The sequence below is a fragment of the Neofelis nebulosa genome, chromosome 17 (genome assembly GCF_028018385.1).
Source record: "Neofelis nebulosa isolate mNeoNeb1 chromosome 17, mNeoNeb1.pri, whole genome shotgun sequence".
In the NCBI taxonomy this organism is placed as follows: domain Eukaryota; kingdom Metazoa; phylum Chordata; class Mammalia; order Carnivora; family Felidae; genus Neofelis; species Neofelis nebulosa.
Window position 1 is genome coordinate 48,041,920 of NC_080798.1, and position 27,221 is coordinate 48,069,140.

Consider the following 27,221-nt stretch of genomic DNA (forward strand, 5'->3'; position numbering starts at 1 on the left):
TTAAAATAAGTGAAAAACTTTATTTTTAATATTCAGTGTTAATGATCTATTACATTCTGAAAACAATCCAGGGTCCTGAGTGATTACAATCTACCTTTGAAGGGCTCCTCTAGAGGGGACTGTCAGGGGATGGAGAAATGAAGAAGCCTCCAGTAAGCCTTTCTAGTCTAATAAAATTCACTACATTTTACTTTTGATATCAGTTGAATAACACATTTAAGAAGTTTACGAATTTTGTTTCCATCTGGAAGCCTCATATTTAAGAAAATTATAAGATATTTTAGGAAAGTGAAATCCAATTGAATGACTTGCAACAAAAAAGTAACTTGGACGCTGGCAGAAAAACCCTTTTTTCTCAGCCCTAATGCAGGAATCCTGAGGAGGAACATGCATTCTCAAAGCGTCTCCCTTCATGCATCAGGAATCCTGGCTCCCATCTGTAAGGGAGGAACGCTCCGTTGGACCCAGGCAGTCAGGGCACACTGCTGTACCAACAGAGTGGCTTCCTTCTAAGAGAGTCAGAATGTAATTACTCATTTAGAACTCCATCATCCAACTGCTTTAAAATCATTCCCCTGGGACCAAATACGGGGGGCAATGGCACGTCTCTTTTGATGACCTTAAGTAGTTATGACGGGAAGATATTTCTACTGTAACACTGGACCTGCTACCCCGGATGTGTAATTCTCATCTCTCAGAATTTTTCTGGCTATGTAGCTATTATCATGATTACCTTACCATCTGGTAAGAGAGCCACACCACAAAGGCATCCCCAGACTTGCAAAGTTGCTCTTTGTTGCAAAGGTGGAGACATCTTTTTCAAGCTCTCAGCCAACAAAGACTTACTGATTTAAAAAATGAAATGATCATCTAGCTTTGCACTGGTACCAGAGGGAACATTTGTAAAATCAAGTATGTGAAGACCATAGTTGTGTAACGTGCCACTTTAAGGGACACATCTTTTTGAGAGAAACAAGGGAGGTGGGTTGCCATTTAGGTTCCAGAAGAAGTCTCAGAGCGTTCCTGACCACAGGTATTCAGGCGCGTCATTGTAACTTCTGTTCTGTGCTTGGCTGTCTTTGTAGTGCTTCTGTTCCCGGTAGCTCCGCAGGGCCAGCACTACGCTGGCACCGTACGTAACCACCAGAAGACAAGCAAAGGTGGCTGCGGCTCCATCAGTGCCTGCCAGCTGGCAGTTCATCCAGGTGAGACCCTTGCGGGCATAGAGCCGCGCTCTGGCTCTGCAAGTGTCTGTGGCATTGATCCGCAAGGCTACGTGGAGGTAAGTGCCAATGCCTACGCTGTAGCTCACTGCCGCCAGGAGGCTGAAGGCGGCCTCCAGCAGGAGCCACTTCGCCGACAGTTTGGTTAGACTTTTGGCTCCCTGGAGTAAAACGCCCATAGTAAGGACACCCAGCCCCAGAGAAACAGCCACACCGCCATATATCAGGGGTGCCCGGAGGACTGTGTACTGCTGGTCCAGCTGCCGAACCTGCTCCAGCTCGGTGCCCTCAAATGGTGAGTAATAGTTGTTCCCAAAGCCGCCGCCACTGGTGAAGCTGGCACTGAATCCAGCAAGGACAAAGTAGGAGGCCACGATACACATGAGAACCATCCCATTCAGTATCACCTCCACTATCTGTACCACACCTAGGAGGAGAGAGATTCGGGATTTAACACTGACATCACTCACACCCAGGAAAACTGTAGGTCAGATCAGAGAAGTACCACTGGGGCCCTGATTTGAAGGACACGGTCGGATTTAACATTAACATCCGTGGTTTTTGTTTTTTTAATACTCATATGTTCGAAAAACAAAATGCCACTCTGGGAAAAAAATTTTGTCAGTTTCTTAAGAAACGAAAACATACTTACCATGTGACCCTACGACTGTACTCTGGGAGCACTCATCCTCAAGCAACAAAAACTTCAAAGTCCACACAAAACCGTGTACACGAAAGCTCACAGTAGCTTTGTTTGTAATAGCCTAGTGTCAGAAACCCAAATGTCCCTCGGTAGCGAGTGGTTAATCAGGTACATCCATACTGTGGAAAACTACTCAGCAATTAAAAGAGAAGGAGCCGTTGATACATGCAACAACTTGGGTGGATCTCAAGGGAATTACGATGAGAAAAAAGCCAGTCTCAAAGGTCACACACTGTATGATTCCATTTATGTAACAGTCTCAAAATGACAAAATTAGGGAGACAGAGCACACAGTTCCATGGTTGTCAGGGGATGGGGACGAGTGGGGAGGGGTTGCATTGTAACTATAAGGGGGGGAAGCCCTGGGGATGCCTGATGATGGAACAGTTCTGTAGTTGATGGTAGTGGTGGCCACATGAATGTAACACATGACAAAACCACACAGACGGGAGTGCTTGTAAAACTGGTGAAGTTTAAATACGCTCAAGAGACTGTCAGTGTCCCGGATACAGTATCACACTATGGTTATGCAAGATGCGGCCATTGTGGAAAACTGGGTTAAGGGTATTCAAGTTCTCTGTACTGCTTTTGTAACATTTTGCGAATCTATAATTATTTCAAATCTTCAAGTTTTTTTTTAAACTAAAAATGACATGAAAAGGTATAAACTGAGGGAAAAAAGTCACTCATGTCCCTGTCCACCCTGCTCTCTACCCCCAACCACTTTCATTATTTCCTGATGTAATTTTCCAGTGTTCTTTATGCAAATAAAAGCACACTCAAATCAGCATTTCATCACCCCTGCCCTGCTTTTTTCACCAGGAAGCCTTCCGCACACATTGCTCTGAGTCTTGTTTTGTTCATTTAACTATTCCTGGAGATGTTTTCAGATCAGCTCCGACAGTGTCCACATACTTTGTTAAGTAGCTTCCAAAGTCACTGTGTGGATGGCCCAGTCTATTCAACTGATGGACACATGGGCTGTTCACTTGGGGGTTTCTTTTGAGTTTAAGGAATTCACAAATGCCGCAAGGCAGGAGGAATCAACAGGCGAATGGAGACTGAATATCTTCTTGTCCAAGGTCAGCTTTCATTCATCATGGACAGAGGCCATAGCCTCTGCTTAGGTGTACTTGTGGGAGAATGTCTCCTGTCATTCTCCAGGGTTCAGAGATGAGAACTAAGAGGAATGCACATGACCCCTCCAGTGGGAACACCAGGTTCACGTCCCCACACTTCACTGCTGGTGATCTTACCCCAGTCACTGACTCGAAGCCTCACACACTTCATCTGACGAATGAAGAGAACTGCCTGTCTTATCCCACAGGGTGGGGTGAGACTTGATGAAAGCAAGTACATGAAAATACTTGGAAAATCATAAAATGTTACACAAGTGGATGGTATTGGAAGGGGCTTAGTGAGAGATTTAAGAAATTGGACAAGTGTGGTTTCCCAGAAATCAGGAAACCTCTCTAATACATTAGACAGTACCACAGCGTATAAAAACTGGGCAGCTGGAGATGCTTGGGTGGCTCAGTCAGTTAAACATCTGGCTCTTTAAAGTTTATTTATTCTGAGAGAGAGAGAGAGGGAGAGAGAGAATGAATCCCAAGCAGGCTCCACACTGTCAGCACAGAGCCGGACATGGGGCTCAAACTTACAAACTGTGAGATCATGGTCTGAGCAGAAACCAAGAGTCAGACTCTTAATGACTGAGCCACTCAGGCACCCTATTATCCGATTCTTGATTTTCGCTCAGGTCATGATCTCAGGGTTCTTGAGATCAAGCCCTGCATCGGGCTCTGCACTGACAGTGCAATGCCTGCTCTGTGTCCCTCTCTCTCTCTGCCCCTCCCCTGCTTGCTCTCTCTGTCTCTCAAAACAAACAAAAACCTGGGCAGCTAAATACCAGTTTCTCTAACATACTGGCTTTGCTGATCCTAACTCCTGCAAGGCCCACACAAATTCCTAGGAGGTCCATGGGACACAGCAGCCAAAGGCTTTAACGGTTGAGGAGCTACATTCCTCTTATTTAAATTTGAAGATAACATCAGATCAGAACTGCCCACTCTCCACCCAAGCACCATAAACTACCGGCCACTTGCTCCCTCCAGCAGAGCAAGTGAATTGGCCCAAATATCATTCTAATTCAGGGGGAGTAGTTATCCTCTACATAGAACACCTCTCTCTGCCTTGGTTTTCCTTGTGTACGTGTGTTAACATCTCTCCCCCTGAAGGGAAGCAGGAACACCATCCTTCTACCAGATGGGGAAAGCTGTCCCTTCTGGGACAGATTCTGCCCAAACAGTGGAGTCATGATCCACACAGCATGTATCTGCTAGGATGACATGAAATAAATCTAGATCTTGTCAACTACCCCCCCGGGCTACAACAGTTGAGAGGAATAATGGTCTGTTGCTGGGTCCAGTGATGTGGGATCTGTTGAAGGAATATAGCCACTGAATATTATCACAGTACCAGCCAGGCCTGGCCTGGCTTAGCTATTAATATCAAACAGGCTCACCTATTTCCAACCTTGCTGTTAGTGCAGAAAGATTCACAGCCATTAGAAGAGGAAAAAAATGCTGACTGCCAGAGCTAGGAGTTTATCTCTATGGTGGGATGGGTCAAGTCTCCAGAAAGAGCAGAAGGCTCTGTAGAAGGAAGTGGAGACTGAAACAGACATGAGATTTTTGTTATAAATGGGGTCTTTCTTGGTGAGGCTGGTTTTGTGGCTGAACATGTAATATTCTGCTTAATTATACATCTATTTCTGGCCAACCGACACATGAAAAAAATGCTCAGCATCACTCATCATCAGGGAAATACACATCAAAACCACAATGAGATACTACCTCACACCTGTCAGAATGGCTAACATTTACAACTCAGGCAAACAGATGTTGGCGAGGATGCAGAGAAAGAGGATCTCTTTTGCATTGTTGGTGGGAATGCAAGCTGGTGCAGCCACTCTGGAAAACAGTATGCAGGTTCCTCAAAAAACTAAAAATAGAACTACCCTATGACCCAGCAATTGCACTACTAGGCATTTATCCACGGGATACAGGAGTGCTATTTCGAAGGGATACATGCACCCCAACGTTTATAGCAGCACTATCTACAATAGCCAAAGTATGGAAAGAGCCCAAATGTCCATCGATGGATGGATGGATAACGAAGATGTGGTATATGTACACAATGGAGTATTACTCAGCAATCAAAAAGAAGGAAATCTTGCCATTTGCAACTACATGGATGGAACTAGAGGGTATTATGCTAAGTGAAATTAGAGAAATACAAATAAAGGATTTCACTCATATGAGGACTTTAAGATGCAAAACAGGTGAACATAAGGGAAGGGAAGCAAAAATAATACAAAAACAGGGAGAGGAACAAAACATAAGAGACTCTTAAATATGGAGAATAAAGAGAGGGTTACTGGGGGGGGGGGTTGTGGGAGGGGGGATGGGCTAAAGGGTAAGGGGCATTAAGGAATCTACTCCTGAAATCATTGTTGCACTATATGCTTAGATGTAAATTAAAAATAATAAACAAAAATTAAATATATATATATATTGTAAATGTGAAAAAACTGGAGAGCAAATCAAATTTTTTTATTTATCTAAAATAAAACAAACATGTGCAGTCAAGCCAGGCATAAAATGAAAAATAAAATCTCCTTCTCTCCAGAAGCAAATATTCCTAAAGCCTTCTTATGTACATTCTTGAAGAAATTTTCTTTTTTTAAAAAATGTTTATTTATTTTTCAGAGAGAGCACACACGAGTGGGGAAGAGGCAGACAGAGAGAAGGAGACAGAGAATCCGAAGCAGGCTTCACTACTGTCAGCACAGAGCCCAGCGCTGGGCTTGAACCCACAAATTATGAGATCATGACCTGAGCCAAAGTTAGATACTTAACCGGGTGAGCCACCCAGGTGCCCCTCTTCAAGAAATTTTCTAATCATATACAAGCATATATTTCACTTTCTAAACCCAAATGGAAGTCACTTTTTAATTTGTTTGTTTGTTTTTGAGACAGAGAGCATGTGCACATGGGCGAGGGAAGGGCAGAGGGAGAGGGAGAGAGAGAATCTCAAGCAGACATCACCTCCAAGTTAAAATTTTTCTTTGGATTTTTATTTGGCTCATGTAATGCAAAGAACATATTCATTTGTACCAAGAATATATTGTAATGTTCCAGAAGCCATAATTTAACATGTAATAGGACCCATTAAATTGTCTGGCCAAAAGTGGCATTCTACTGTTGGGAAAGATTTTACATTCTTTTATTCTGGATGGCTCCTGCCTCCCAGATGTTGGGTTGAATTCTTCATACAATGGCACATTTACAAGAGGTACAAAACACTTATTGAGCTTTCAAGGCCACTCTAAGCAGCTTGTTGGAGTAGCTTCTTTGCATCTCATTGGATTAATCGTATTCCTCTTTGTTCAGCCCACGACTACCTCCAACTTAAATTTTACAGGCGGTGTCTCCCCAGCATCCATCCCTACACCCTGCACCCAGAGCATTAAGGACGTGTAGGATCGGAGATCTCAGTGTGGAAGAACTTCGGGGCTCATCTGCTTAAGACAGTTGTGTTTAGAAAAGTTCAGGCTGAAATGCTTGTCTCCTGGTAGATGGCTTTTCAGGGACTTTAAAGATAAGGTTCTTCAGATTCACTTGGTCACCTCTCTCTAGTTAATCAAAAGTGCCTTGTCCTACAGCACATGCCTCTTCCTTGTGGGTCTCGACCTCCAGTTTTGTTCTGTTTCAATAATTGTGGGTCATCGCTCACCAAGAAAGGACTCTAGAACCCTAGTGTGGTACATCAGAGAACACTGCTCTGTGTAACCCAGAGCTTCATGCAGGATACCAAAGTCGGCCCATCAGTCTTCAAGGGCTGGCAAGTCCCACAGTGAAGTATTCCAGTATTCCAGTCGTTCAGAGTAACTACCATCACTTATATTGGGCAGGACGGTTTTTTGCAAAGCCTAAAACTCCAACATCTCTGCAGGCTTCTCTTTCAGCTTCCTGACCTTTCGGTAACCCCTGATGGCCAGCACAGCCCCTAGAGCAAAGACCCCAATGGCTAGCGTAGCAAAGATTCCAACTCCTATGTCTCCCCCATGGAAACTGCAGCCGAAGCCGCTGTAGCCTTTGCTTTGGTACAGCACCTCCCTCTCTTTGCACACTGGAGAGGCGTAGGCAGCAGAGAGGTGGTGGAAATAGAAGTACAGAGCTGGGATGTAGGCCCCAGCAATGAGTACGTCCAGCAAGCCTTCGATCACCAGCCACAGGGGGCAGTGCCATGGGACCCGTAGGACACCCAGAACAACCAGGAGACAGCAGAAGGCCATGAGGGCTCCACCACAGGCCATGGCCACCGTGACGGTGGGCAGCTTCAGCTGGTAGAACTGGACATCCAGCTGCTGCGCTTTCTCCCCATCAGCACCATTGAAACCACTGTAAGCCCCTCCAAACTGGTAGTAGTAAATGCCCCCCAGGCTGGTGATGCCTGTGTAGCCCCCTGTGGAACTGTAAGACACAGAACTGCAGGCCAGGATCAACAAGTTCAGGAGAACCTCCAGCATCTGACAGCAGGCTGCAAAAGAAGGGCGTGTTACCATTTTCACAGGTGCTGTTTCAGACTTGGAGACTTCCACCTTGCTGCTCATCTTCCCTGCAGTAGCCAGCACCACAGCAGTCTCTCTATTCCACGCACACACACCCCCTACCACCACCATGGGGAGGCCCCGATCAGCCAAAGCCGCCTGATGAGCATTAGATGCTAGCGTGCAACTGTGGGCTCTGGAAATGATGCTGGAAGTACTCTAGGCTAGAAAGAGTAACTCTCAAAACAGCTTGCCCCTCATGGGGTGCAGGAAGAGGGTGAGAGAAATCAGACCAGTTACCAACCAGAAAGAAAGGCATCCTTGATAGAAGGCAAGAACATTCTCAGCCCCAGCCCATCCATGCCAAGAAGACTAAAAAATAGTTATCTTCTCTTTAGATACGTTTTGTGGCTTTCTTCAGTTTGAAAGAGGAAACCTCTCCAAGTTTGAAGGAAATAACGCAGAGCTTAAAAAAATACAATGAAGTCAGAAAATAGTATAGAAGTTATACATCAAAATGTCAACTGTGGTTCACATATATTAGAAACAGGAAAGATTAGGTCAATTAAATCCACAAGGCTTCCTGAATTAAAGAAATGTAATGGGTTTCATTGTTCTTAGATTTCAACTCAGTAAGTATGTTCTAAAGTTTAACTTTGTTTTCTTTAGTTTCCCTAAAAAGCAAATTTGGGCTGTGGTTTTTTTCTCAGGGCTAGATTCTCTCAGGGCCCTTGGTTTCTTTGTCTTGAACAAGGAAAGAGCTCCAGCTTTTCCGCCAAAGTTGGCTGCTTTCCTTAAGACCCACTTCATTGAGATATAACTGACATGGAAGAAAATGACCCACATTGAATGTACAGCTTGTTGAGGTGTTTTTTTAATTTTTTTTTTTTAACGTTTATTTATTTTTGAGACAGAGAGAGACAGAGCATGAAGGGGGGAGGGGCAGAGAGAGAAGGAGACACAGAATCGGAAGCAGGCTCCAGGCTCTGAGCCATCAGCCCAGAGCCTGACGCGGGGCTCGAACTCACGGACCGCGAGATCGTGACCTGAGCTGAAGTCGGACGCTTAACCGACTGCGCCACCCAGGCGCCCCAAGCTTGTTGAGTTTTGACAAACACACATGCCATGCAATCTGAGTCAAGATTCAGAATGTTTTCATCTTCCCAGAAAGTTCCTAAGAGACTGTTTGTGGTCAGTCTTTCACCCTCCTCCTCAGACAACCAGTGATCTGCTCTCTGCCATTAGGAATGAGTAGGTTGAGCTTTCTAGAATTTTTTTTAAGTTTATTTATTTTGAGATAAAGAGAGGGAACGAGCGGGGAAGGGACAGAGAGAGGGAGAGAGAGAATCCCAAGTAGGCTGTTCGCTGGCAGTGCAGAGCACAACGTGGGGCTCAATCCCACAAACCATGAGATCATGACCTGAGCCAAAATCAAGAGTTGGACGCTCAACCAACTGAGTCACTCAGGCATCCCTTTAGAATTTCATATAAATGGAATCATATCGTTGTGTGTGTGTGGCTTCTTTTTCTCAGGATTCTATAAGGCTGGGCGCTTCTGAGCTTGATATTATATATCCTCAATGGTTGCAAGAGGTCAGCTGACTCGGGGTAGACTCCCAGCAGCTCCCAGGGGTTTAGAGAACCAGATTTTGTGCCTAGGTCCAGCTGGTGATGCCTGTGTGCTGTATGAAGCTGTGTTACATCTACATGTTCTGTAACTGGAATGATTCACTCTCATGTATTATCTTAACACTCTTCAATTTCCCCCCCAAATGCAGATAGCATTATTTTCTTTAATTATAAAAGTAATACATACTTACTGTAAAAAAATATATATATAGACAGAAACATATAATGTAAAGGTATCTAAATCCCAACCAATTAAAAAAATAACCACTGTGACCATTACTTTTTCTTCTGGACTTTTCTGTCATATATGCATAATTTTTCTATTGTTTATTTGCTTTTAGGTGAAAAATGGGGACCTACTCTACTATTATTTAACCTATTTTTTTCAGTTAAGAATATAGTGTGAACATTTTTTTCCATCTCAGCAAATATAAATCAATATACTTCATATTTTTAAAGGATGTATAGAATACCACAAGTTTAAATAATTCCAATGTAAAGAACATTTAGGGTTTTCCCAATGTCTTTGATGTATGGGAACAAATATGTATATTTCTTAATACAGTGTGGGGAGAGCAGAGACCCTACAAGCCCCTTATTCCTATTTTATAGGTTTTATTTTTTATTTTTATTTTTATTTTTATTTTGAGAAAGAGAAAGAGAACAAGCACAGGCTGGGAAGAGGGGCAGAGGGAGAGAATTTTTTTTAAATTTTAATTTATTTTGGGGCACGTGGGTAGCTCAGTTGGTTAGGTGTCCGACTTTGGGTCAGGTCATGATATTGTGGTCCATGGGTTCAAGCCCTACGTCGGGCTCTGTGCTGACAGCTCAGAGCCTGGAGCCTGCTTCAGATTCTGTGTCTCCCTCTCTCTGACCCTCCCCTGCTCACATTCTCTTTCTGACTCTCTCAAAAATGATTAAATATTTTAAAAATTATTTATTTTGAAAGAGAGAGAGAGAGCATGAGCAGGGGAGGGGCAGAGAGAGAGGGAAGAGAGAATCCCAAGCAGGCTCTGAACTATCAGCACAAAGCCTGATGTGGGGCCTGAACCCATGACCCCTGAGATCATGATCTGAGTGGAAAGGAAGTCAGGTGTTTAACCGACTGAGCCACCCAGGTGCCCCAGAGAGACAGAATCTTAAGCAGGCTCCATGCTTAGTGCAGGGCCTGAGAAGGGGCTTGATCCCACGACCTGAAAATCATGACCTGAACCAAAATCAAGAGTCAGACACTCAACCAACTGAGCCACCCAGGCACCCTTCCTTATTCTTATTTTAAATTTTATAGAACCAGAAAAGAATAAGCAGGGCTGAGGGAGATGCGCAATTAACCTGAATGCAAATGTCATGATTTGAGCACTACTGGTCGAAGGGGAGAGAGAAAGAGCAAAGGCAAAACGAAACTGCTCCAAATAAATCAGGGAGCCAAGAAGGAGAGCAGGAAATGCACCCAGGGAACTTGCAACTCCTCACCTGTCCCTCCAGACAATAAATGAGTACCACCTGTACATGCACATGCACTGGTGATCTGAGATACAAACGGGGACATTTGTACCTGCTTTTTGTCTCATCTTTAGTCTCAGCCCCTGAAGATTTTAGTATCTGAGGGGACTTGCTCATAAGTGAATGTGGGACCCCGCTCGTTGTGTCAGTGTCCTGACTGTTCCACTGAACTCTTCCAAAGCATGGCTCAAAGCCCCAACTTCTAGGTCTCCCTAGGAAGTCAGAGAGGGACACAGCTTCCTCCCTTCTCCACCAGTTTGCTGGAAGAGGACATGATTTCACCAAAGAGGAAGTCACAAAAGATCTACTCTAAGACAGGGCTGAAAATCTTTAGGTGGCCTTTATCCAGGCATGCATTTCCTGCTGGAGACAAGTTCCTATGTTTAATGGCTGTTTCAACACAACACCAAGTATTGTGTACTGATGTGGGTTTCTGAACATCCAGAATCCTTAAAAAGCCTTCAATGGTTAGCTTGGGACTAGTGAACTATACTTTCACTATCTTGACTCAGAAATGACCTCTAGGCCCAAAGCCAAATAGCCAGGAGCAGACAAAGCTAAATCAAGGTGCATTTGGGTCAGGAACTTCAAGTCCTGCCCTCTCCTCTTGGTAAAATAATCACAGAGGAAAACATACTTCTACTGAGAAACCTGTTAATCAGCCTCTGGCTTATTCCTCTTATTTTTATCAGCAAGAAAAAAAGAAAGGTCAAGTGAGTAAACCACTTTAGGTCTTGGAGTTACTCTAAGTTTGCATTCCAGCTCTTCCACTTAACACCTGAGCTTAGATACCTCTCTGAGCCTCCGGAGTTACTAAGTGAATTAGAAGCAATGAGGTTGTGCCAGTATATGTGAACTAGAGTGCAGATTCTTGTATCTGGATTGCCTAGAGCTTTTTCACGAAAGTTCCATAGAATCTCATAATCATGTGCATCATTGGAATGATCCTACAGTACATTTTCAGGGACAAGTTCCTTGATTTCTCACCCTTAGGCTGAGAAGTTTTCCCCCTTAGTCATATGCAGGTTAGAAAAACTTCTCACCAAATCATGTGATTTGGGCTCACCCTGGCAAACCAGATTTTCTTCATAGCTGGCAAGGCCAAACACTCAGGTTTGGATGGGAACTCTGGGAACCACATTTGGAGCTGATGCATGATATCATTTAAGTGTTTTTGCTAACTGTGTGTTCTAGTAACTGTGTTTTTTTTTTTTCTTTATGTTTGTTCTCAATGAAACAGTACAACAGGGGCATCTGGGTGGCTAGAAAAGTCAGTTAAAGCGTCCTACTTTAGCTCAGGTCATGATCCCGTGGTTTGTGGGTTTGAGCCCTGCATTGCACTCGGTGCTGACAGCTCAGAGCCTGGAGCCTGCTTCGGACTCTATGTCTCCCTCTCTCTCTCTCTGCCCCACCCTCACTCATGCTTTCTCTCTCTCTCAAAAATAAGTAAACTTAAAAAAAAAAAAAAAAAGAACCAGTACAATAGAAATTACCCATGTACTTGGTATATAATAAGGTAAGTATGGTTTCACAACATCTGTATGTGTGTGAACTTGGTTTTAATGTACAATAGATTTCTTACTATGGATCTCAGTCAACAAGTATTAACTGTAACATGAAATGCTACTAGGCTGCCCCCTCCAGGTGGCTCTAACTCAGCCCTCCCACAGCTGACAGCTCATAGCTGGTTCTGCCTGCCATTCTTCCACCTCTGAGGCCTGAAACCTGCCAGCATTGCTGCTTGCCTCGCCAGACCCCAGGGCACATCTGAAGAGAAGCACCGGAAATCTAGCTGTACCTTTCAGACATTCCTACTCTTTTGGGGAGGCGGGGGGAAGGCGGGGTGGGGGGAATGAGAACCTCATTGCAATTATGGAAATGAAAATGCTAGGGACCCAAAAGGGAAATCTACTTGAATTTTTGCTTCGCCAGCTCAGATCCCTTTGAGAACCATCAGCAAACAGTAAATGGTCAAAATGGCTCACCTCTCCCAGTGCACAAGTATTTGCATTTATGGCATTCCAGGAGTCCTTCAGCCTCTGACTGGTAATATTCCACTCCCTCTTGTCCAGACCTGGGGTTCGAGGGCAGGTATCTCCCTGAAGTAGGTTCACTATAACCAAAAACATATATGGTCATTAGGGGCTTCAAATTCAAGAGCTTGTTCAGTATTAGAACACTGAACATCTCGAACTGGGCCCAGACATTAAAGAGATGGGCAGAACAGAAACAACATTTGCCGTAGTACTTCATATTCCAGAGATTTCCCTGGTTTAGTGGCCCCACAGAGTATCCAAATACTTAGCCCAACATTGTTAAGCTACCACATCACATATCTCTACAATTCTGAACACTGATTTGATGCTAGTCTGTCCACCTGCAGCTAACTAGGTAGCCAGGAGCCACCTTTGTGAGCCTAGGTTTTCAGTCATCACAGACCCGGCTTTCTTTAAAACTAGTTTGCATTCAAGGAGACTGGGTGGCTCAGTCGGTTAAGGATCTGACTTCAGGGGCGCCTGGGTGGCTCAGTAGGTTGGGCGACTGACTTCACCTCGGGTCGTGATCTCACGGTTTGTGGGTTCGAGCCCCACATCGGGTTCTGTGCTGACAGCTCAGAGCCTGGAACCTGCTTCCAGTTCTGTGTCTCCCTCTCTCTGCACCTCCCCTGCTAGTGCTCTTTCTGTCTCTGACTCTCAAAATGCAAATAAATGTTAATTTAAAAAGAAAAATTTTTTTTAAAAGTATCTGACTTCAGCTCAGGTTATGATCTGATGGCTTGTGAGTTCAAGCCCTGCATCTGGATCTGTGCTGACAGCTCGGAGCCTGGAGCCTGCTTTGGATTCTGTATCTCCCTCTCTCTGTCCCTCACACTCTGTCTCTCTTTCTCTCTCTCTCTCAAAAATAAACATTAAAAAAAACAAAAACAAATTAGTTTGCACTCACAAGACTCTGATGCCCAGGCTGGCATTCTCTTCATTCTCTTGTTACTTTAGAAAGATCTTAGTCTGCAATAACTCTCTAGGCCTATGGGTAGTACAGACAACTTTGGAAGTCATCTCTCTTCCTCTGCTAGTTCTAGCACTTTTTTTCTTTCCCCCTTTAGCCAGCATATCCTGAGCTTTGTCCGAGAAGCAATGGTGGGGTCTGCATTCCACCTACTCGGCTCCAGGGATCCTTCTAATGTTCTCATTATGGATCTCTTGGGTTTGAAATCCTTAAACTCTTATGGCCTTGGATAAAGTCCAAACTTTTAGCACAACACAGGAGAGCCCTTGCTCTTCTCTCTTCACTCACAACCTCATACTCACAGACCCATCCATAATAAACTTCCTTTCTCCACCCCCAACCCCCCACTCCCACCTCCCAAAAAGATGACAGCATTCCCATGCTCTAGGTCACTATGGAAGCTATTTCTCTGCTTGGAACCCCTTTTATCTTCCTCTCCCAGTCTTCCCATTCTTGCCCCTTTTCCAGAACTCAGCTTTGTGGGCATTGTGCTCCAAGAAATCTTCCAGATCTTAGGCAGGGGATCTGTTCTCTTCAAATTGGCTTCCCCTGAAGTGGCACATTTCACACTGTGCTGCAACCAGCCCGTTTACTTGTCTGTCTCCTACCAGACTGTGGACACTGCCAGGATATCTCACCCATTAAGTAATGGAGCTCTGGGTCCTACATCCTGCTGATTAAATAAAAGCTTATTGTGTAGTGGAAACGTGGAAATAGATTGTCCTTTGGTTTCAAACCACCAACTGTCTGTGAGCCAAAAACACAAAAGTATTCCCTTCACTCGTTTGGGGCTGGGGTGGTGGACTGGGACACTGACTTAGAAGGAAATCCAAAATGTAGCTCTGAAGAGCTACCAAAGCAATTTGGCTTTGGTCAGGGATGAACAATAACTAGTGCCTGTGACTATATCTGGGCACACCCTTTTTCATAGTTTGGCTAGTTGGTTTTAGATAATGTAACATAAGCTCAAGATAACAGCTTTCCCCGCTCTGTGGACACAACAGGGAGGGAGGCCAAGCTTAAGCCTCCAAATCCTATAGCAGAGAGGAACCTGACTCCTCCGTAGAGAAGAGGGCAGGGGTCAACCAGAAAGCAGCCATCACTCTAGTACTTTTCTCCTTGTTGGCCTGGCACATAATCTAATGTGGGCATTCAGTAATATTTGTGGAGTTGGATGGAATGTTTGAGGGAAAAAAGACCAACGCCCTAGAAGGAGGTGTGGGGTCTAGGACTGCCTCCTCTCCTGCCTTCCATCCTTACCCTCTCTCAGCGTACTAAGTCCTGCAGAACAGCAAGAGGCTTTCACCTCACAAGGCCCATAAGGGAATTCTCTGTGCTCTACCGGGCAAGGATGGCACACTGTGTTCATTCAGCGGGGTGGGATCTGAAACAATCATGGGATTTGAATGAGGCTGCCCGGAAAGACTTCAGTGACAAAGGTAGGGAAATCTCTGCCCTTCGGTGGGAGTTTTAGGTGCATTTAGTTCTTTGGCGAAACCGGTAGCCTCTCCCAGCTGTCTGTTTTGAAACGCATATACCCCTAGAAGAAGTTGCAGATTCAACTATTAACCCTTCACTGGGCGGCTTTTAATTAGCCCTTGGCACTGGGACTTGGAGGTGGGCTGGTTTGGGAACACTGGACAAAGGTCTCAGGGTCTGAAGCCCCAAGGGGCAGTCGTGTGGGAGGAGCCTCAAGTTAACACCACCTACTTAATCTCCTTCCCACAGCTTCCCTTTCCTGTCCTGAAGTCCTCTCTTCCGCCTTACCTGGTCCCTGGCCCTGCCACTGCTAACAGGAGTGGTTTCTACTTTGTTAATCAGGTTCGGATCAAGAAGTGGGGGCACCGTAAGGTTTTCTTTCCCTCCCAGGTCACCTCCAAGAGCGCAAAAGGGAGGAATGGCACTGCCTTTCTTTAAGCCGGCCTCTTAGGCCACGAAGCCGGGGGCGTGGGAGCAGCGCAGACAGGCCGCAGACCCAGGCTTCCTGGGTGCCCAGGTCTCAGGGCGCCCCTTAACCCCACCTCACCTTGTTGGGTCACGGTGCCCGAAGCGCTCCTTCCTCGGGAGCGACGGCTCCGTGGTTTCCCAAGGCGCGGGCCAGGGGGGCGAGGCTGAGTCCCACGTCGGCTTGCGGGGTCCGTCCCGTGTCCGGCTCTGGCGGGACTTTTCCCAAACTCTTTGTTCACCTGCGCGAAGGTCTTCGACCCTGTGTCTGTCGTGGCGGGGGTCCCGGTCCCTCCCCCTGTCCCGGTCCCCGTCCCTGCGCTCGCCCCCGTTTCTCTCCCTGCGCCGGTTCCCGTGTCTGTCCCGCTGTCGCTCGGGGTGGAGGTCTCGGTCCGGACGGGAGTGCCGGTCTGGGTCCCGCTCTCTCGGTCGGGCACGGGGCTCGCGAGCCCCCGACGTATCTTCCATGGCCCAGTTCCGCGTCCCCACCCCGGAGCGACCCGAGGGCAACAATCCACAAGTTTCCCGGGCAGGTGGCCAAGCCCGGGGGCGGGGCGGGACGCTCACCTGCGCGCACGCGCACTAGCGGCACGGCGGGGTCGGGGAGCGCTTACCTAAGCGCGCTGCCGGCAGGGGGCGCGGCTGGGCGCTCGAGAAGCGAGAAGCGCGTGCTGGGCTAGGGCTTGGGGGTGTGGCTCGCTGCTCTGCGCGCAGCGGAGCTGACGACCTCCCGTCCACACCTCGTCTTCTTTGGCGTATCCTCTCAGTGACCCCGAAAGGTGGGTGGTAAAGGGAAGTGAGTTCTCGACTTTCTTAGCCCCGTGGGTGTGCGTTCCCGGAGCGTGCCCATCCGTTCGCTCACCCATTTTTATGGCCCTCCAGCCACCCAGTCACCCAGCCGGCTTCCCCTCCACTGGCCCTGTCTTCCTCCCTCTTCTGCTGTCCTTACAACTGTGTTGTTCAGGGGTGCTTGTGGCCAGTTCGTCTACTGCAATAGCCCTGGGCTTATGAACGTTTTTTAAATTTTTTTTTTCCAACGTTTTTTATTTATTTTTGGGACAGAGAGAGACAGAGCATGAACGGGGGAGGGGCAGAGAGAGAGGGAGACACAGAATCGGAAACAGGCTCCAGGCTCCGAGCCATCGGCCCAGAGCCTGACGCGGGGCTCGAACTCACGGACCGCGAGATCGTGACCTGGCTGAAGTCGGACGCTTAACCGACTGCGCCACCCACGCGCCCCTGTTTTCTCTTTTTAAATAGTGCTTCACCCTTTGCTTTCTCTTCTCCCTTCACAGACACCATCACTCCGAGCACCAAGTCCGCTAAGGGCAGGGTCTCTAAGAGTCATCTGCAAATGCTTCCTATTATGTGCTCAGTCAGGATTTGCTGAGTAGACAGGTGGGTAGATGCATTTGCCTTTTTATTCTCGTTAGGATGCTTTGTGGAACAAGGAGGACACGGATATGTCTTTGTGGGAGGCCGTGGAGGAAAGTCTTTCCGATCTCCAGGTTATGTGCCTTAACTTCTCCACAAACTGTCTGTGGCAGATTGCCTTTTCTAAAAAAGACCACACCAGTATTTCCAGCCCCACATACTCTTCCAAAACTTTGGCACTGCCGCCTCAAGATGGGGAGTCTCAATTCCCACCCTGTGAGCCTGGTAGGACATTATGTTTGCTGGACAAAGAGATTCAGTGCTGGCTACATAATTTGTGGGGCCCAGTGCAAAATAAAAATGTGGGGCCCTTTGTTTAAATATTATTGGGAATTTTAAGATGGTGACAACAGAGTGGTAAACCAAGTGTGGGTCTCTTCTAAGTACGGAGCCCTGGGTGACTGCACAGGTCACATTCTGTGAAGTTGGCCCTGAATAGAAATGGCTTCTAAGTCCTGTCATAAAAGGCAGTGCAGGGGCGCCTGGGTGGCTCAGTCGGTTAAGCGGCTGACTTCGGCTTAGGTCATGATCTCGCGGTCCGTGAATTTGAGCCCCGCGTTGGGCTCTGTGCTGACAGCTCGGAGCCTGGAGCCTTTTTCGGATTCTGTGTCTCCCTCTCTCTGACCCTCCCCTGTTCATGCTCTGTCTCTTCCTGTCTCAAAAATAAATAAAACGTTAAAAAAAAAAAAAAAAAAAAAAAAAAAAGGCAGTGCAGCTTCCTTCTGGCTCTCTCTGAGAATGCTCCATCTTGGACCCCAGTCAAGTAATGTGAGGAATCTCAGGCTACATGAAAAAGCCACGTTTGGGTGTTATGGCTGTTAGTCCCAGCTGACAACCACTGTCACCTGCAAGATATTGGTGAATAAAATATAAATATAAAATCTTTTGATTCTTTTACCTTCTTCCAGGAACTGGTGGACAGACATTATGCATATAGTAGAAGACTACAAGGACAGGAGCCCTCTTGTGAAGGTTGAATGTTCAACCAAAGCAAAGAGCACCAGTAGCAGATGGCCAAAGACTATAGAAAAGGAAAGTACTCGCCCGTGGTGTGTTAAAGAGAAATTTCCTGAAAAGGTAAGATCACAACTCTCATTCAGATATACAACAGACGCATGCTAAACCTTTTATTTAACTCAGTAGTCATGGGGGGAAATCAGGCAGATGTTACCACAGGTTCAAAAGAAAATCTGAAGAATACACCCAGTATAGATCAGGAATCATGAAACAGGTGTACAAAGGAGGGAAAACCAATTGTTTGCAAAGAGCAAAAGGAAAATCAGTTGAACCTCTACCAGACAAGATAGAATTTGTATGTCCAAAGGTAAAATTTTACTTTTTTTGATTGCTATTGATTATCTACATTTTAGAGTTGTAAAATAACGCCGTTTTCTGCTGAAGCACAAATAGAAAGGCATTGCCTTTACTTAAACTGGAAAAGTGGGATGCTACATGGTCTTAGAGATTTCGAGTTTGGGAAAATGTAGCAGGAGGCTAGCTCTGAGGAAAAATAGTATACACTGCTGGTTCTTTTTTTTTTTTTTTTCATGTTTATTTATTTATTGGGAGAGGGAGAGAGAGCAAGGGAGGGACAAAGAGAGAGAGAGGGAGAGAGAGAATCCCAAGCAGGCTCCGCGCTGTCAGCACAGAGCCCAACTTGGGGCTCAAATTCACAAACAGTGAGATCTGACCTAAGCCCAAATCAGGAGTCAGACGCTTAACTGACAGAGCCCCCCAGGTGCCCCTACACTGCTGGTTATGACTTAGCATGCTTGGAATGAAGCCTGGGCATCTGCAGTTTTTAATAGTCCCATAAAGCACCCCATTTGAGAACGAATCTGTTAATATAAATTAGCATTCACTTTTCCACCAGAAGGGAGAGCCTAATGTGAGAATAATCCAAATCCTCACCTAAATTTTTTCTTAAAAAATAAACATTTCTGTTGGTTTGGGATATGTTCTATGGCACTTGGGGGTGGAGGGTTGACTTTCCCACTTGTGTTCTTAACTCTGAGTGGTTTCATTAGCCATCCCTATCAGGGAAACATTCCTTCAGGTGTGTGGATCAAGAGGAAATTCCTGCATATTCCCTGCATCTCCTGGCTCCCTCTCTCTTTCGGAATATCCTGTGCTGGTCCCCAGACTCCAGGCTCTAGCTCTGGTGACAGAGAGGACTTCTGACCTTGTTTAGCCTGCAGCAAGGGAAGAGCTGGCCAGCAGGGGGCAGCGCAGGCTCAGGCTGGGGTGTCCTCGCCATACTCCCCTTTCCTCAGCCTGAGCATTTCCTTGCCCAACTGGCCTGGGTGACTCTATTTCTCTCATCGGAGGTGTGATAGAAAAAGCACACAGTTCAGTTTAGTTCAATCTTTCCTGAACTTTGCATACTACATAAATGACCTTAGGAAGTTCGTGTTTGCAGAATAGGGATAATTGTATCCATCTCCTAGGATTAAATCAAGTAAATATGTGTAAAACACTTGAAGCAGTGGTTGGCAAAGTTAATACTATAAAAGTATTCACTGTTCTTACTGTCTCCGTTATTGTTTATCAGGCACTGTTGACTCCTAAGTGAACGAGACTGTCTTTTAAAGTTCACAGCCTTGATGCAGGGCAAAGAAAAAGATGTGCATGGGTGTACACAGGGTATGGAGGGGGCAGAAGTAACCAAAAAACAGCTTCCCAGAGGACAGAGTGCTTTTAGGAATATGTAAGACAAAGGGGCTTGGGAGTTGGGGAGCAAAAGCAGGGGGCAGCATTCTAAACAAAGGGGGCGGCCAATGGAAAGGCAGGTTTGGGGAGCTTCAAGTTCAAATCCTTCTGCTTGAGCCAGCCCTGGGAGCAAGGAAGGATGTGAAGGGAAAGGAGACAGAGATGGGTAGGGGCCAGATCATGACTAGACTTGAAAGTCAGGGGTGCCTCTGTATCTCAGTTGGTTGAGTGTCTGACATTGGCTCAGGTCATGGTCTCACAGTTTGTGGGGTTGAGCCCCACATTGGGTTTGTTGCTCTCAGTGCAGAGCCCGCTTCAGATCTTCTGTTCCCCTCTCTCTCGGTCTCTCCCCTGCTCACACTCTCACACTCAGAGATAAATAAAACATTAAAAAAAATTTTTTTTTAAAGAAAAAGGAAAAAAGAAAGTCAGCCATATGGACATGGACTTCCTGCTGCAGGTCTGTGGACTCCAAGCAAGGGCACACAACCTCCACTGTGGGGAGGGAAAAAATATTAGTGCTTTAATTTGTAAATGCTATCTTGTTGGGAATTTCTGTTTCTTTCTTTCTTTTTTGCGTTTATTTATTTTTTAAGGGGATACATATATTTTTAAGTTTATTTATTTATTTTGAGAGAGAAAAAAAGAGAGAGAGAGAATCCCAAGCAGGCTCCACGCTGTCAGCACAGAGCCCCACACAGGGCTCGATCTCACAACTGTGAGATCATGACCTGAGCTGAAATCAAGAGTCAGACGCTTAACCAACGAAGCCATCCAGGTACCTCATGAATTTCTTTTTCTGTACCTGATTTTCTAATATGTGAATACAATGGTACACATATGTAATTTATAAATAAATACAGTTGGCCCTTGAATGACACAAGGGTTAGGGGCACCAAGCCCCTGTGCAGTCGAAAATCTGTGTGTAACTTTTGACTCCCCCAAAACTTAATGGTAACATAACAGTCAACTAATGCATGTTTTGTATGTTATACATGTTACATATTATATTTTTATAATAAAGTAGGCTAGAGGGAAAAATGCTATTAAAATCACTAGGAAGAGAAAATACATTTACAGTGATGTACTATACTTATTGAAAACCATCCACATGTAAGTGGACCCATGCAGTTCAGACTCATGTTGTTCAAGGGTTAACTGTATTTGTCTATTGGGATGCATGCTAGGTTTATGACTACAGGTCATGCAGAACCACCAGAAATGGCTGGCTTTTAACCAGGAAAATGACAGAAATAGCATCTCAGGGGCACCTGAGTGGCTCAGTCTGTTAAGCGTCCAACTCTTGAGCTCAGGGTCGAGCTTGCAGGGAGACCTGGCCCAAGTTGAGGCGTTGGCATTGGGGATGGCAAAGATGTGGACTTGAGTGATATCAAGGAGGTATTTAGTTCCATCAACAGGAAGTAGTAATCTCTAAGTGGCCAGGTAGCCAAGAGCATGGGGAATAAAATATCAAATGCTCAATGAAAACAAACACTCAAAGAACATCAGGTACCCAATGATTGTCAGGTGTTGGTAGCTATAAATTTTTATTACAGAGAATATAAGTCCAAGGTTGGAAACTGTCACTTGTATTTGGACTGTAAAGGTGACCTTAACTGAGTCATGAGAGAATGATGATTCCTTCTTGCTAGGAAGGAGTCAGACTACACTCTTGAGTGAGAATGGTAGGAGGCAGGACCATTGCAGGGAGGAAGGGGAGGCTACGTTTCTGGAAAGAAGGGACTTAAGCATATCTATAGACTCAAAAGAGAGGGGATCAATGAAGGGATGAAAAACAGAAACAGCTGCTCCAGTAGAATCCCCAGGGCCTGGTCTCCTGGCAGAGTATCATTCCACTTCTCACCAGAGAAACCCCTTCTCTTATCAAAGTGCTCATTTAAAATGGTTAAACAGAATGACTCTTACACAATTATAAAGTGTGTATCAATGATTTATTTAGCTTTACTTATTTATTTAGATTTTTTATTACTAATGACAGACTGGCAGTATGAGAAAATTGGTTCAAAGGCCTATGGGAGAGACCAAAGTATTTCTAGACAATGCAAGACAACACACCAAAAGAAGATGGTCAAGTCAGCTCCCAAACTGGCTAGTGTCTTACTGGCTGGATGAGTTGAATGAGCAACAGCCCCAGTTTGCCCAGGACACTCCTGCTTTTATCACTAAAAGTTCTTTGTCTTGGGAAGTCCCTCAGTCCCAAAGCAAATGGGAACAGTTGGTCATCTTACCTAAAGGACCATAAGCTATAAGCTTTGAAGTTATTCTTTCTACTAGACAGGAAGTCACTTCAATCTTTACTTTCCAAAAAGCACTTGCAATTGACCAATCCAAAAGAGGATCCAGCTTTACAGAACCTGACCCTGAATCAAGACAAGTGATATGTCAAATAAAAGTACGCTACCCCCTAGAGAATCAGTAATTTTGGTGTGGGCCTGCTCCACAGCACTCCATATAGCATTGAAGACATGCAGTTATCTCTTGCCTCATTTCTAACTGTTGAATAATTTTTGATACTCTACAAAATAAAACAAAAAATAATTTCTGTACCTCATCCACATTTCTGTAGAGGAAAGAAAAATTATCAAGGGCAGGCTCAGTCCTCAGAGCTGGGGGGACTCCTCTCAGTATAAGCCATGCACTTGCATAATTAAGAATTGCCCCTCTTACAAAAAACATTAAAAAAAAAATTTAAAAAGAAAAAGGGGTGCCTGGGTGGCTCAGTTGGTTAAGCGTCCAACTTCAGCTCAGGTCATGATGTCACAGTCCGTGAGTTTGAGCCCCGTGTCGGACTCTGTGCCGACAGCTCAGAACCTGGAGCCTGCTTTGGATTCTGTGTCTCCCTCTCTCTCTGCCCCTCCCCTGCTCATGCTCTGTCTCTCTCTGTCTCAAAAATAAATAAAAACATTTAAAAATTTTTAAAAAAAGAAGAATTATCCCTCTTACAGTAGCTATCATTTTGAAAGGTTGCAAAAGGTTTAGATCCCTGGCAGGTCAGAGTTCAGTCTCCAGGGACTAGACCCACCCAGATAATCCAGGATAATTTCCCTGCTATAGGATTCTTAATCATATCTGATAAGTTGCTTTGGCCATGTGAGGTGACATATTCGGTTTCCGGGGAGTAGGCTGTGGAAATCTTGGGGAGTAGGCTGTGGACATCTCGGAGGGGGACATTCTTCTCTTTACTGTACTGTGGGTCAGTTTCAGGAGTGCTTCGACTGGGTCATTTGTAGGTCTCCCATGAGGCTGTAGCCAAGAGTTTAGTTAGGACTGTAGTCATCTAGGCTTTAATGCGCCCAGAGGATCTGCTCCAAAGGTCATCCAGTCACGTGGTGGACAAGTTAATGCAGCTACTCTCAGGGGGCCTCGATTCCTCTTCACAGGGGGTGTCCATAGGATTGCTTGGGTATCAAGGCATAAGGCTGGCTTCTCCCAGAGCAAGAGATCAAAGAGACCAAAATGGAAGCTGCAGTGAATGCTTTTTTTTTTTTTTTAATTTTTAATTTTTAAATTTTAAAATATTTATTCATTTTTAAGAGACATAGAGGGGCGCCTGGGTGGCGCAGTCGGTTAAGCGTCCGACTTCAGCCAGGTCACGATCTCACGGTCCGTGAGTTCGAGCCCCGCGTCAGGCTCTGGGCTGATGGCTCGGAGCCTGGAGCCTGTTTCCGATTCTGTGTCTCCCTCTCTCTCTGCCCCTCCCCCGTTCATGCTCTGTCTCTCTCTGTCCCAAAAATAAATTAAAAAAAATGTTAAAAAAAAAAAAAAAAAAAAAAAAGAGAGACATAGAGTGTCAGCGAGGGAGGGGCAGAGAGAGAGGGAGACACAGAATCTGAAGCAGGCTCCAGGCTCTGCACTGTCAGCACAGAGCCTAACACAGGTCCAGAACTCATTGACCGTGAGATGGTGACCTGAGACGAAGTCAGACACTTAACCGTTGGAGCCACCCAGGCGCTCCTGCTTTTCTTTTCTTTTTTTTTTTTTTTTTTTGGCCTTAGAAGTCACATACTGTCACCTCTTCCATGGAATCATTAGTCATGCAAGTCAGCCCTTACTGCACGTGAAAGGACCATATTAGGGCGTGACTATCAGAAGGCAAGGATAACTGGGGCCCTCCGTGGAGGCCAGCAATCCCAAATGTTTATTATTACTTATTTTTTGATGTACGGTATCATTAAAAAATTTCTCAGATTGTGGAAACGTTTTCAAAGCATCATTTTTAGAAAAAGTCTATGAGTGCATGTGAATGTATTAATTGTAAAAGTAATGTAACATCGGGGCACCTGGGTGGCTTAGTAGGTTGAGTGTTCACTCTTGATTTCAGCTCAGGTTATCTCACGGTTTGTGAGGTCGAGTCCTGCACTGACCGTCAGCTGTCAGCACAGAGCCTTCTTGGGATTCTCTCTCTCCCTCTCTGCCCTTCCCCTGCTTGTGTTCCCTCTCCCCATATAAATAAATAAACTTAAAAACATTAAAAACCAGGAATGTAACATAAAAAGTAACCTCTCCTAATTATAAACTGCTTTCATTTTTGCATATTCTATTAAGACTTTGTCTGCAAGGGTGTCTGGGTGGCTCGGTCAAGTTAAGCATCCGACTTTGACTCAGGTCATGATCTCACGGTTTGTGAGTTTCAGCCCTGCATGGGGCTTACTGCTGTCAGCTTGGAGTCCGCTTCAGATCCTCTGTCCTCCCCCCACGACCCCACGCAACTCTTCCCCTTCCCTGCTCATGCTGTCTCTCTCTCTCTCTCTCTCTCTCTCTCTCTCTCTCTTTCTCTCTCTCAAAATAAAAAAATAAAAAAACTTGGCAAAAAAAATTTATTTTACATATTTTCATACTGTTGTAAACATAACACATGAAATTTTGCAGTATGATGAGGAGGTTAAATGTTTGGTCTGTGAAGCCTAGATTTCCTGGGTTCAAAGCCTGATTCCACCACTTACTAGCTATATGACCTTGAGAAAACAACTTAAATTTGGTATGCCTCAATTTCCTTATTGGCAACATGAGGATACTAATGCCTCATAGGGGTGCTGTGAGGATTGAATGCGTTAACACATTTAAAAGTGTTTATAACCCTATCTGATACGTAGAAAGTGCGAAATGAGAGTTTGCTGCTGTTTTTATTTCTTTTAGCATTATCTTGTAAAATACTTATGTCATAAAACACTGTCATGTCTTTCTGTAAAAGACAAAAAAAAAAAAAAAGAATATATGGAAGTCCTCTGGTACCTCAGACTGTGACCTTATTTGGAGATACTGTCTTTATAGAGGTAATCGAATTAAATGATGTCATTAGGATGGGTTCCTAAACCAATATGACTGGTGTCCTTATAAAAAGGGGAAACTTGAAGACAGAGATAGACATGCATAGAGGGAAGACAATGTGAAGGGACAGGGAGAGGATGGCCGTTGACAAGCCCAAGAGAGAGGCCTGGAGCAGACTCTTCCCTCACAGCCCTTAGAAGGAGCCAATCCTACTAACACCTTGATCTTGAACTTCTGGCTTCCGGAACTGTGAGACAATACATTTCTGTTGTGTAAACCACTCGGTTTGTGGCACTTTGTAGTAGCAGCCCTAGCAAGCTAGTACAAACACTTTCCTATGATGGAATATGTATCTTTACAATTGTGATTATGCTAATTACTATGATGTATACTCATTATATGAATGATGTTATCACACTTTGTTTAGCTGTTCCCCAATAGTAACACTTAGGATGTTTTCAGTGCTTCAGTATCAAAGCTAATCCAGAAATAAACAATTTTTTCAGGATGAATTCTCAGGGGTGGGATTTCTGGGGTCAGGGAATATGGATATTTTTGTCTTGATGTGTCTTACCACTTTGTTTTCTCAAAGGGCCACTCTGATAATCCATGTCTGAAACATGGTGATGGCAAATCAAAGTCCTGTGTAATTATCTGTCTCTATTCTGGGCCCCTGTAGGGCTTCATGCATTTTGGAGTGCCCTTTGAGCATCAGTTTCCATTGTAGTGCTCAGTGAAAAAGTCCACAAGTCACTAGTAAAAACTAGCATTTCTCTACATCTTAGGACATCAGTAATATGTGTGCAATAACCAAAAACAAGTTCCTTTAGCCTATTCATCTCACCAAATGTGCAGCGTGTTGCCTTCAAAGGTGACTCAGAGAGAATCCACTGCCCTGCCAAGGAACAGCACCTGCATCGACTAATAAGTATGGGCCCTGTTGGCTTTCTGCATACTGACGTCAGCAGAATGCCCTATCCTGTTCTTAGCGCCACCTTGACCAGCACCACTCAGGTGTGGGTGATTCCCAGCTCAGGTTTCACAATGTCCCCTGGGAGGCAGTTGAGTACAAGAGGCAGCTTGGGACCAGGGAGAGTGGAGCTCTGACTTCAAGAGCTAGCTGCCAGTGAAATCTGGACACAGACAAAGAGCTTTGCTCACCGCCTTCACACTTCTCCATTCAGCATCATTTCCTTCTTTGTGGGCACATGTTACCCTCAGAGGGCTGCAGTCTCTCCCCTTGTATCACCTACCCCCAAAAATCTGCTCAAAGTAAACTTTTACACACAGGAACAAGCAATCTGTGCCCAATAATATCACTCCTTATCCAAACGGAAGCTCCACAGGAGCTGTTTTTTTTTACTGCTGTGACAGTGCCTGGCATGTAGTAAGTGCTCAATAAACAAGTGTTGACTAGAGGAATAAACTTCATCTTTTAAGGTCATTATTATTATTATTTCAGATTTAAAAAAATTTTTAATGTTTATTTTTTGAGAGAAAGAGAGAGAGAGAGAGACAGAGCATGAGCAGGGAAGGGGCAGAGACAGACGGAGACACAAAATCTGAAGCTAGGCTTCAGGCTCTGAGCTATCAGCACAGAGCCCCACACAGGGCATGAACCCACAAGCCGTGAGATCATAACCTGAGCCGAAGTCAGATGCTCAACCAACTGAGCCACCCAGGTGCCCCTATTATTTTGCATTAGTAACAGCACTTACTATAGTCGAAATATTTGAAAAGAAAGAAAAATGTAGAGAAAAAATTGAAGTCACCCATAAAAAATCATCCATAAATCCATAGCTACCTTATTCCAAATATTTTAATGTTTTATATATATTTTCCAGTAACTTTGACATCCAAATTTATATGCTGGCTATTGTAAAAGTGCTTCAAAATAGTGTAAGTATAAGGTAGTATTAAAAAATACTAATTTAAAGGGGTGCCTGGGTGGCTCAGTTGGTTAAGCGTCTGACTTTGGCTTGGATCATGATCTCACAGTTCGTGGGTTCGAGCCCTGTGTCAGGCTCTGTGCTGACAGCTCAGAGCCCGGAGCCTGCTTCAGATTCTGTGTCTCCCACTCTCTCTGCCCCTCCCCCGCTCACACTCTGTCTCTCAAAAATAAATAAAAATGTTAACAAAATACTAATTTATAATTTCCTAAAAATGG

At 45.0% G+C, this 27,221-nt stretch overlaps 1 protein-coding gene and 1 long non-coding RNA gene across 4 annotated transcripts in view; one reads left to right on the forward strand and one right to left on the reverse strand.

The window, feature by feature from the left end:
• Positions 1–16,177, reverse strand: MARVELD3 (MARVEL domain containing 3). Of its 2 annotated transcripts, none has more exons than XM_058708833.1 (3): positions 15,705–16,177; positions 12,658–12,785; positions 1–1,650 (listed from the first exon to the last, which is right to left on the reverse strand). In XM_058708833.1, the coding sequence occupies exons 1-3, from the start codon at positions 16,088–16,090 to the stop codon at positions 1,013–1,015; spliced, it is 1,152 nt and encodes a 383-aa protein (XP_058564816.1). In that variant the 5' UTR covers positions 16,091–16,177; the 3' UTR covers positions 1–1,012. The 2 variants fall into 2 exon arrangements, with proteins under 2 accessions (XP_058564816.1, XP_058564817.1); XM_058708834.1 differs by lacking the exon at positions 1–1,650 and adding an exon at positions 6,043–7,530.
• The window catches only part of LOC131500094 (uncharacterized), a 16,275-nt gene continuing 4,463 nt past the window's right edge, over positions 15,410–27,221 (forward strand). The window contains exons 1-3 of one of the 2 annotated variants that reach the window (XR_009256162.1): positions 15,410–15,499; positions 16,918–17,020; positions 17,965–18,133. This is a non-coding gene — a long non-coding RNA (uncharacterized LOC131500094). Of the gene's footprint in view, positions 15,500–16,275; positions 16,402–16,917; positions 17,021–17,964; positions 18,134–27,221 lie in introns of those variants that run through there. The other variant, XR_009256161.1, reaches the window with a different exon arrangement.

Bases quoted from the DNA above. Each gene is read 5' to 3' on its own strand.
- MARVELD3 (XM_058708833.1), bottom strand. From the start codon at position 16,090: ATGGAAGATACGTCGGGGGCTCGCGAGCCCCGTGCCCGACCGAGAGAG. The intron at 12,786-15,704 runs GTGAGGTGGGGT...TTTTGGTTATAG, and splicing joins GGGCACCGTGACCCAACAAG to TGAACCTACTTCAGGGAGAT. The intron at 1,651-12,657 runs GTGAGCCATTTT...CTCTCCTCCTAG, and splicing joins ATACTTGTGCACTGGGAGAG to GTGTGGTACAGATAGTGGAG.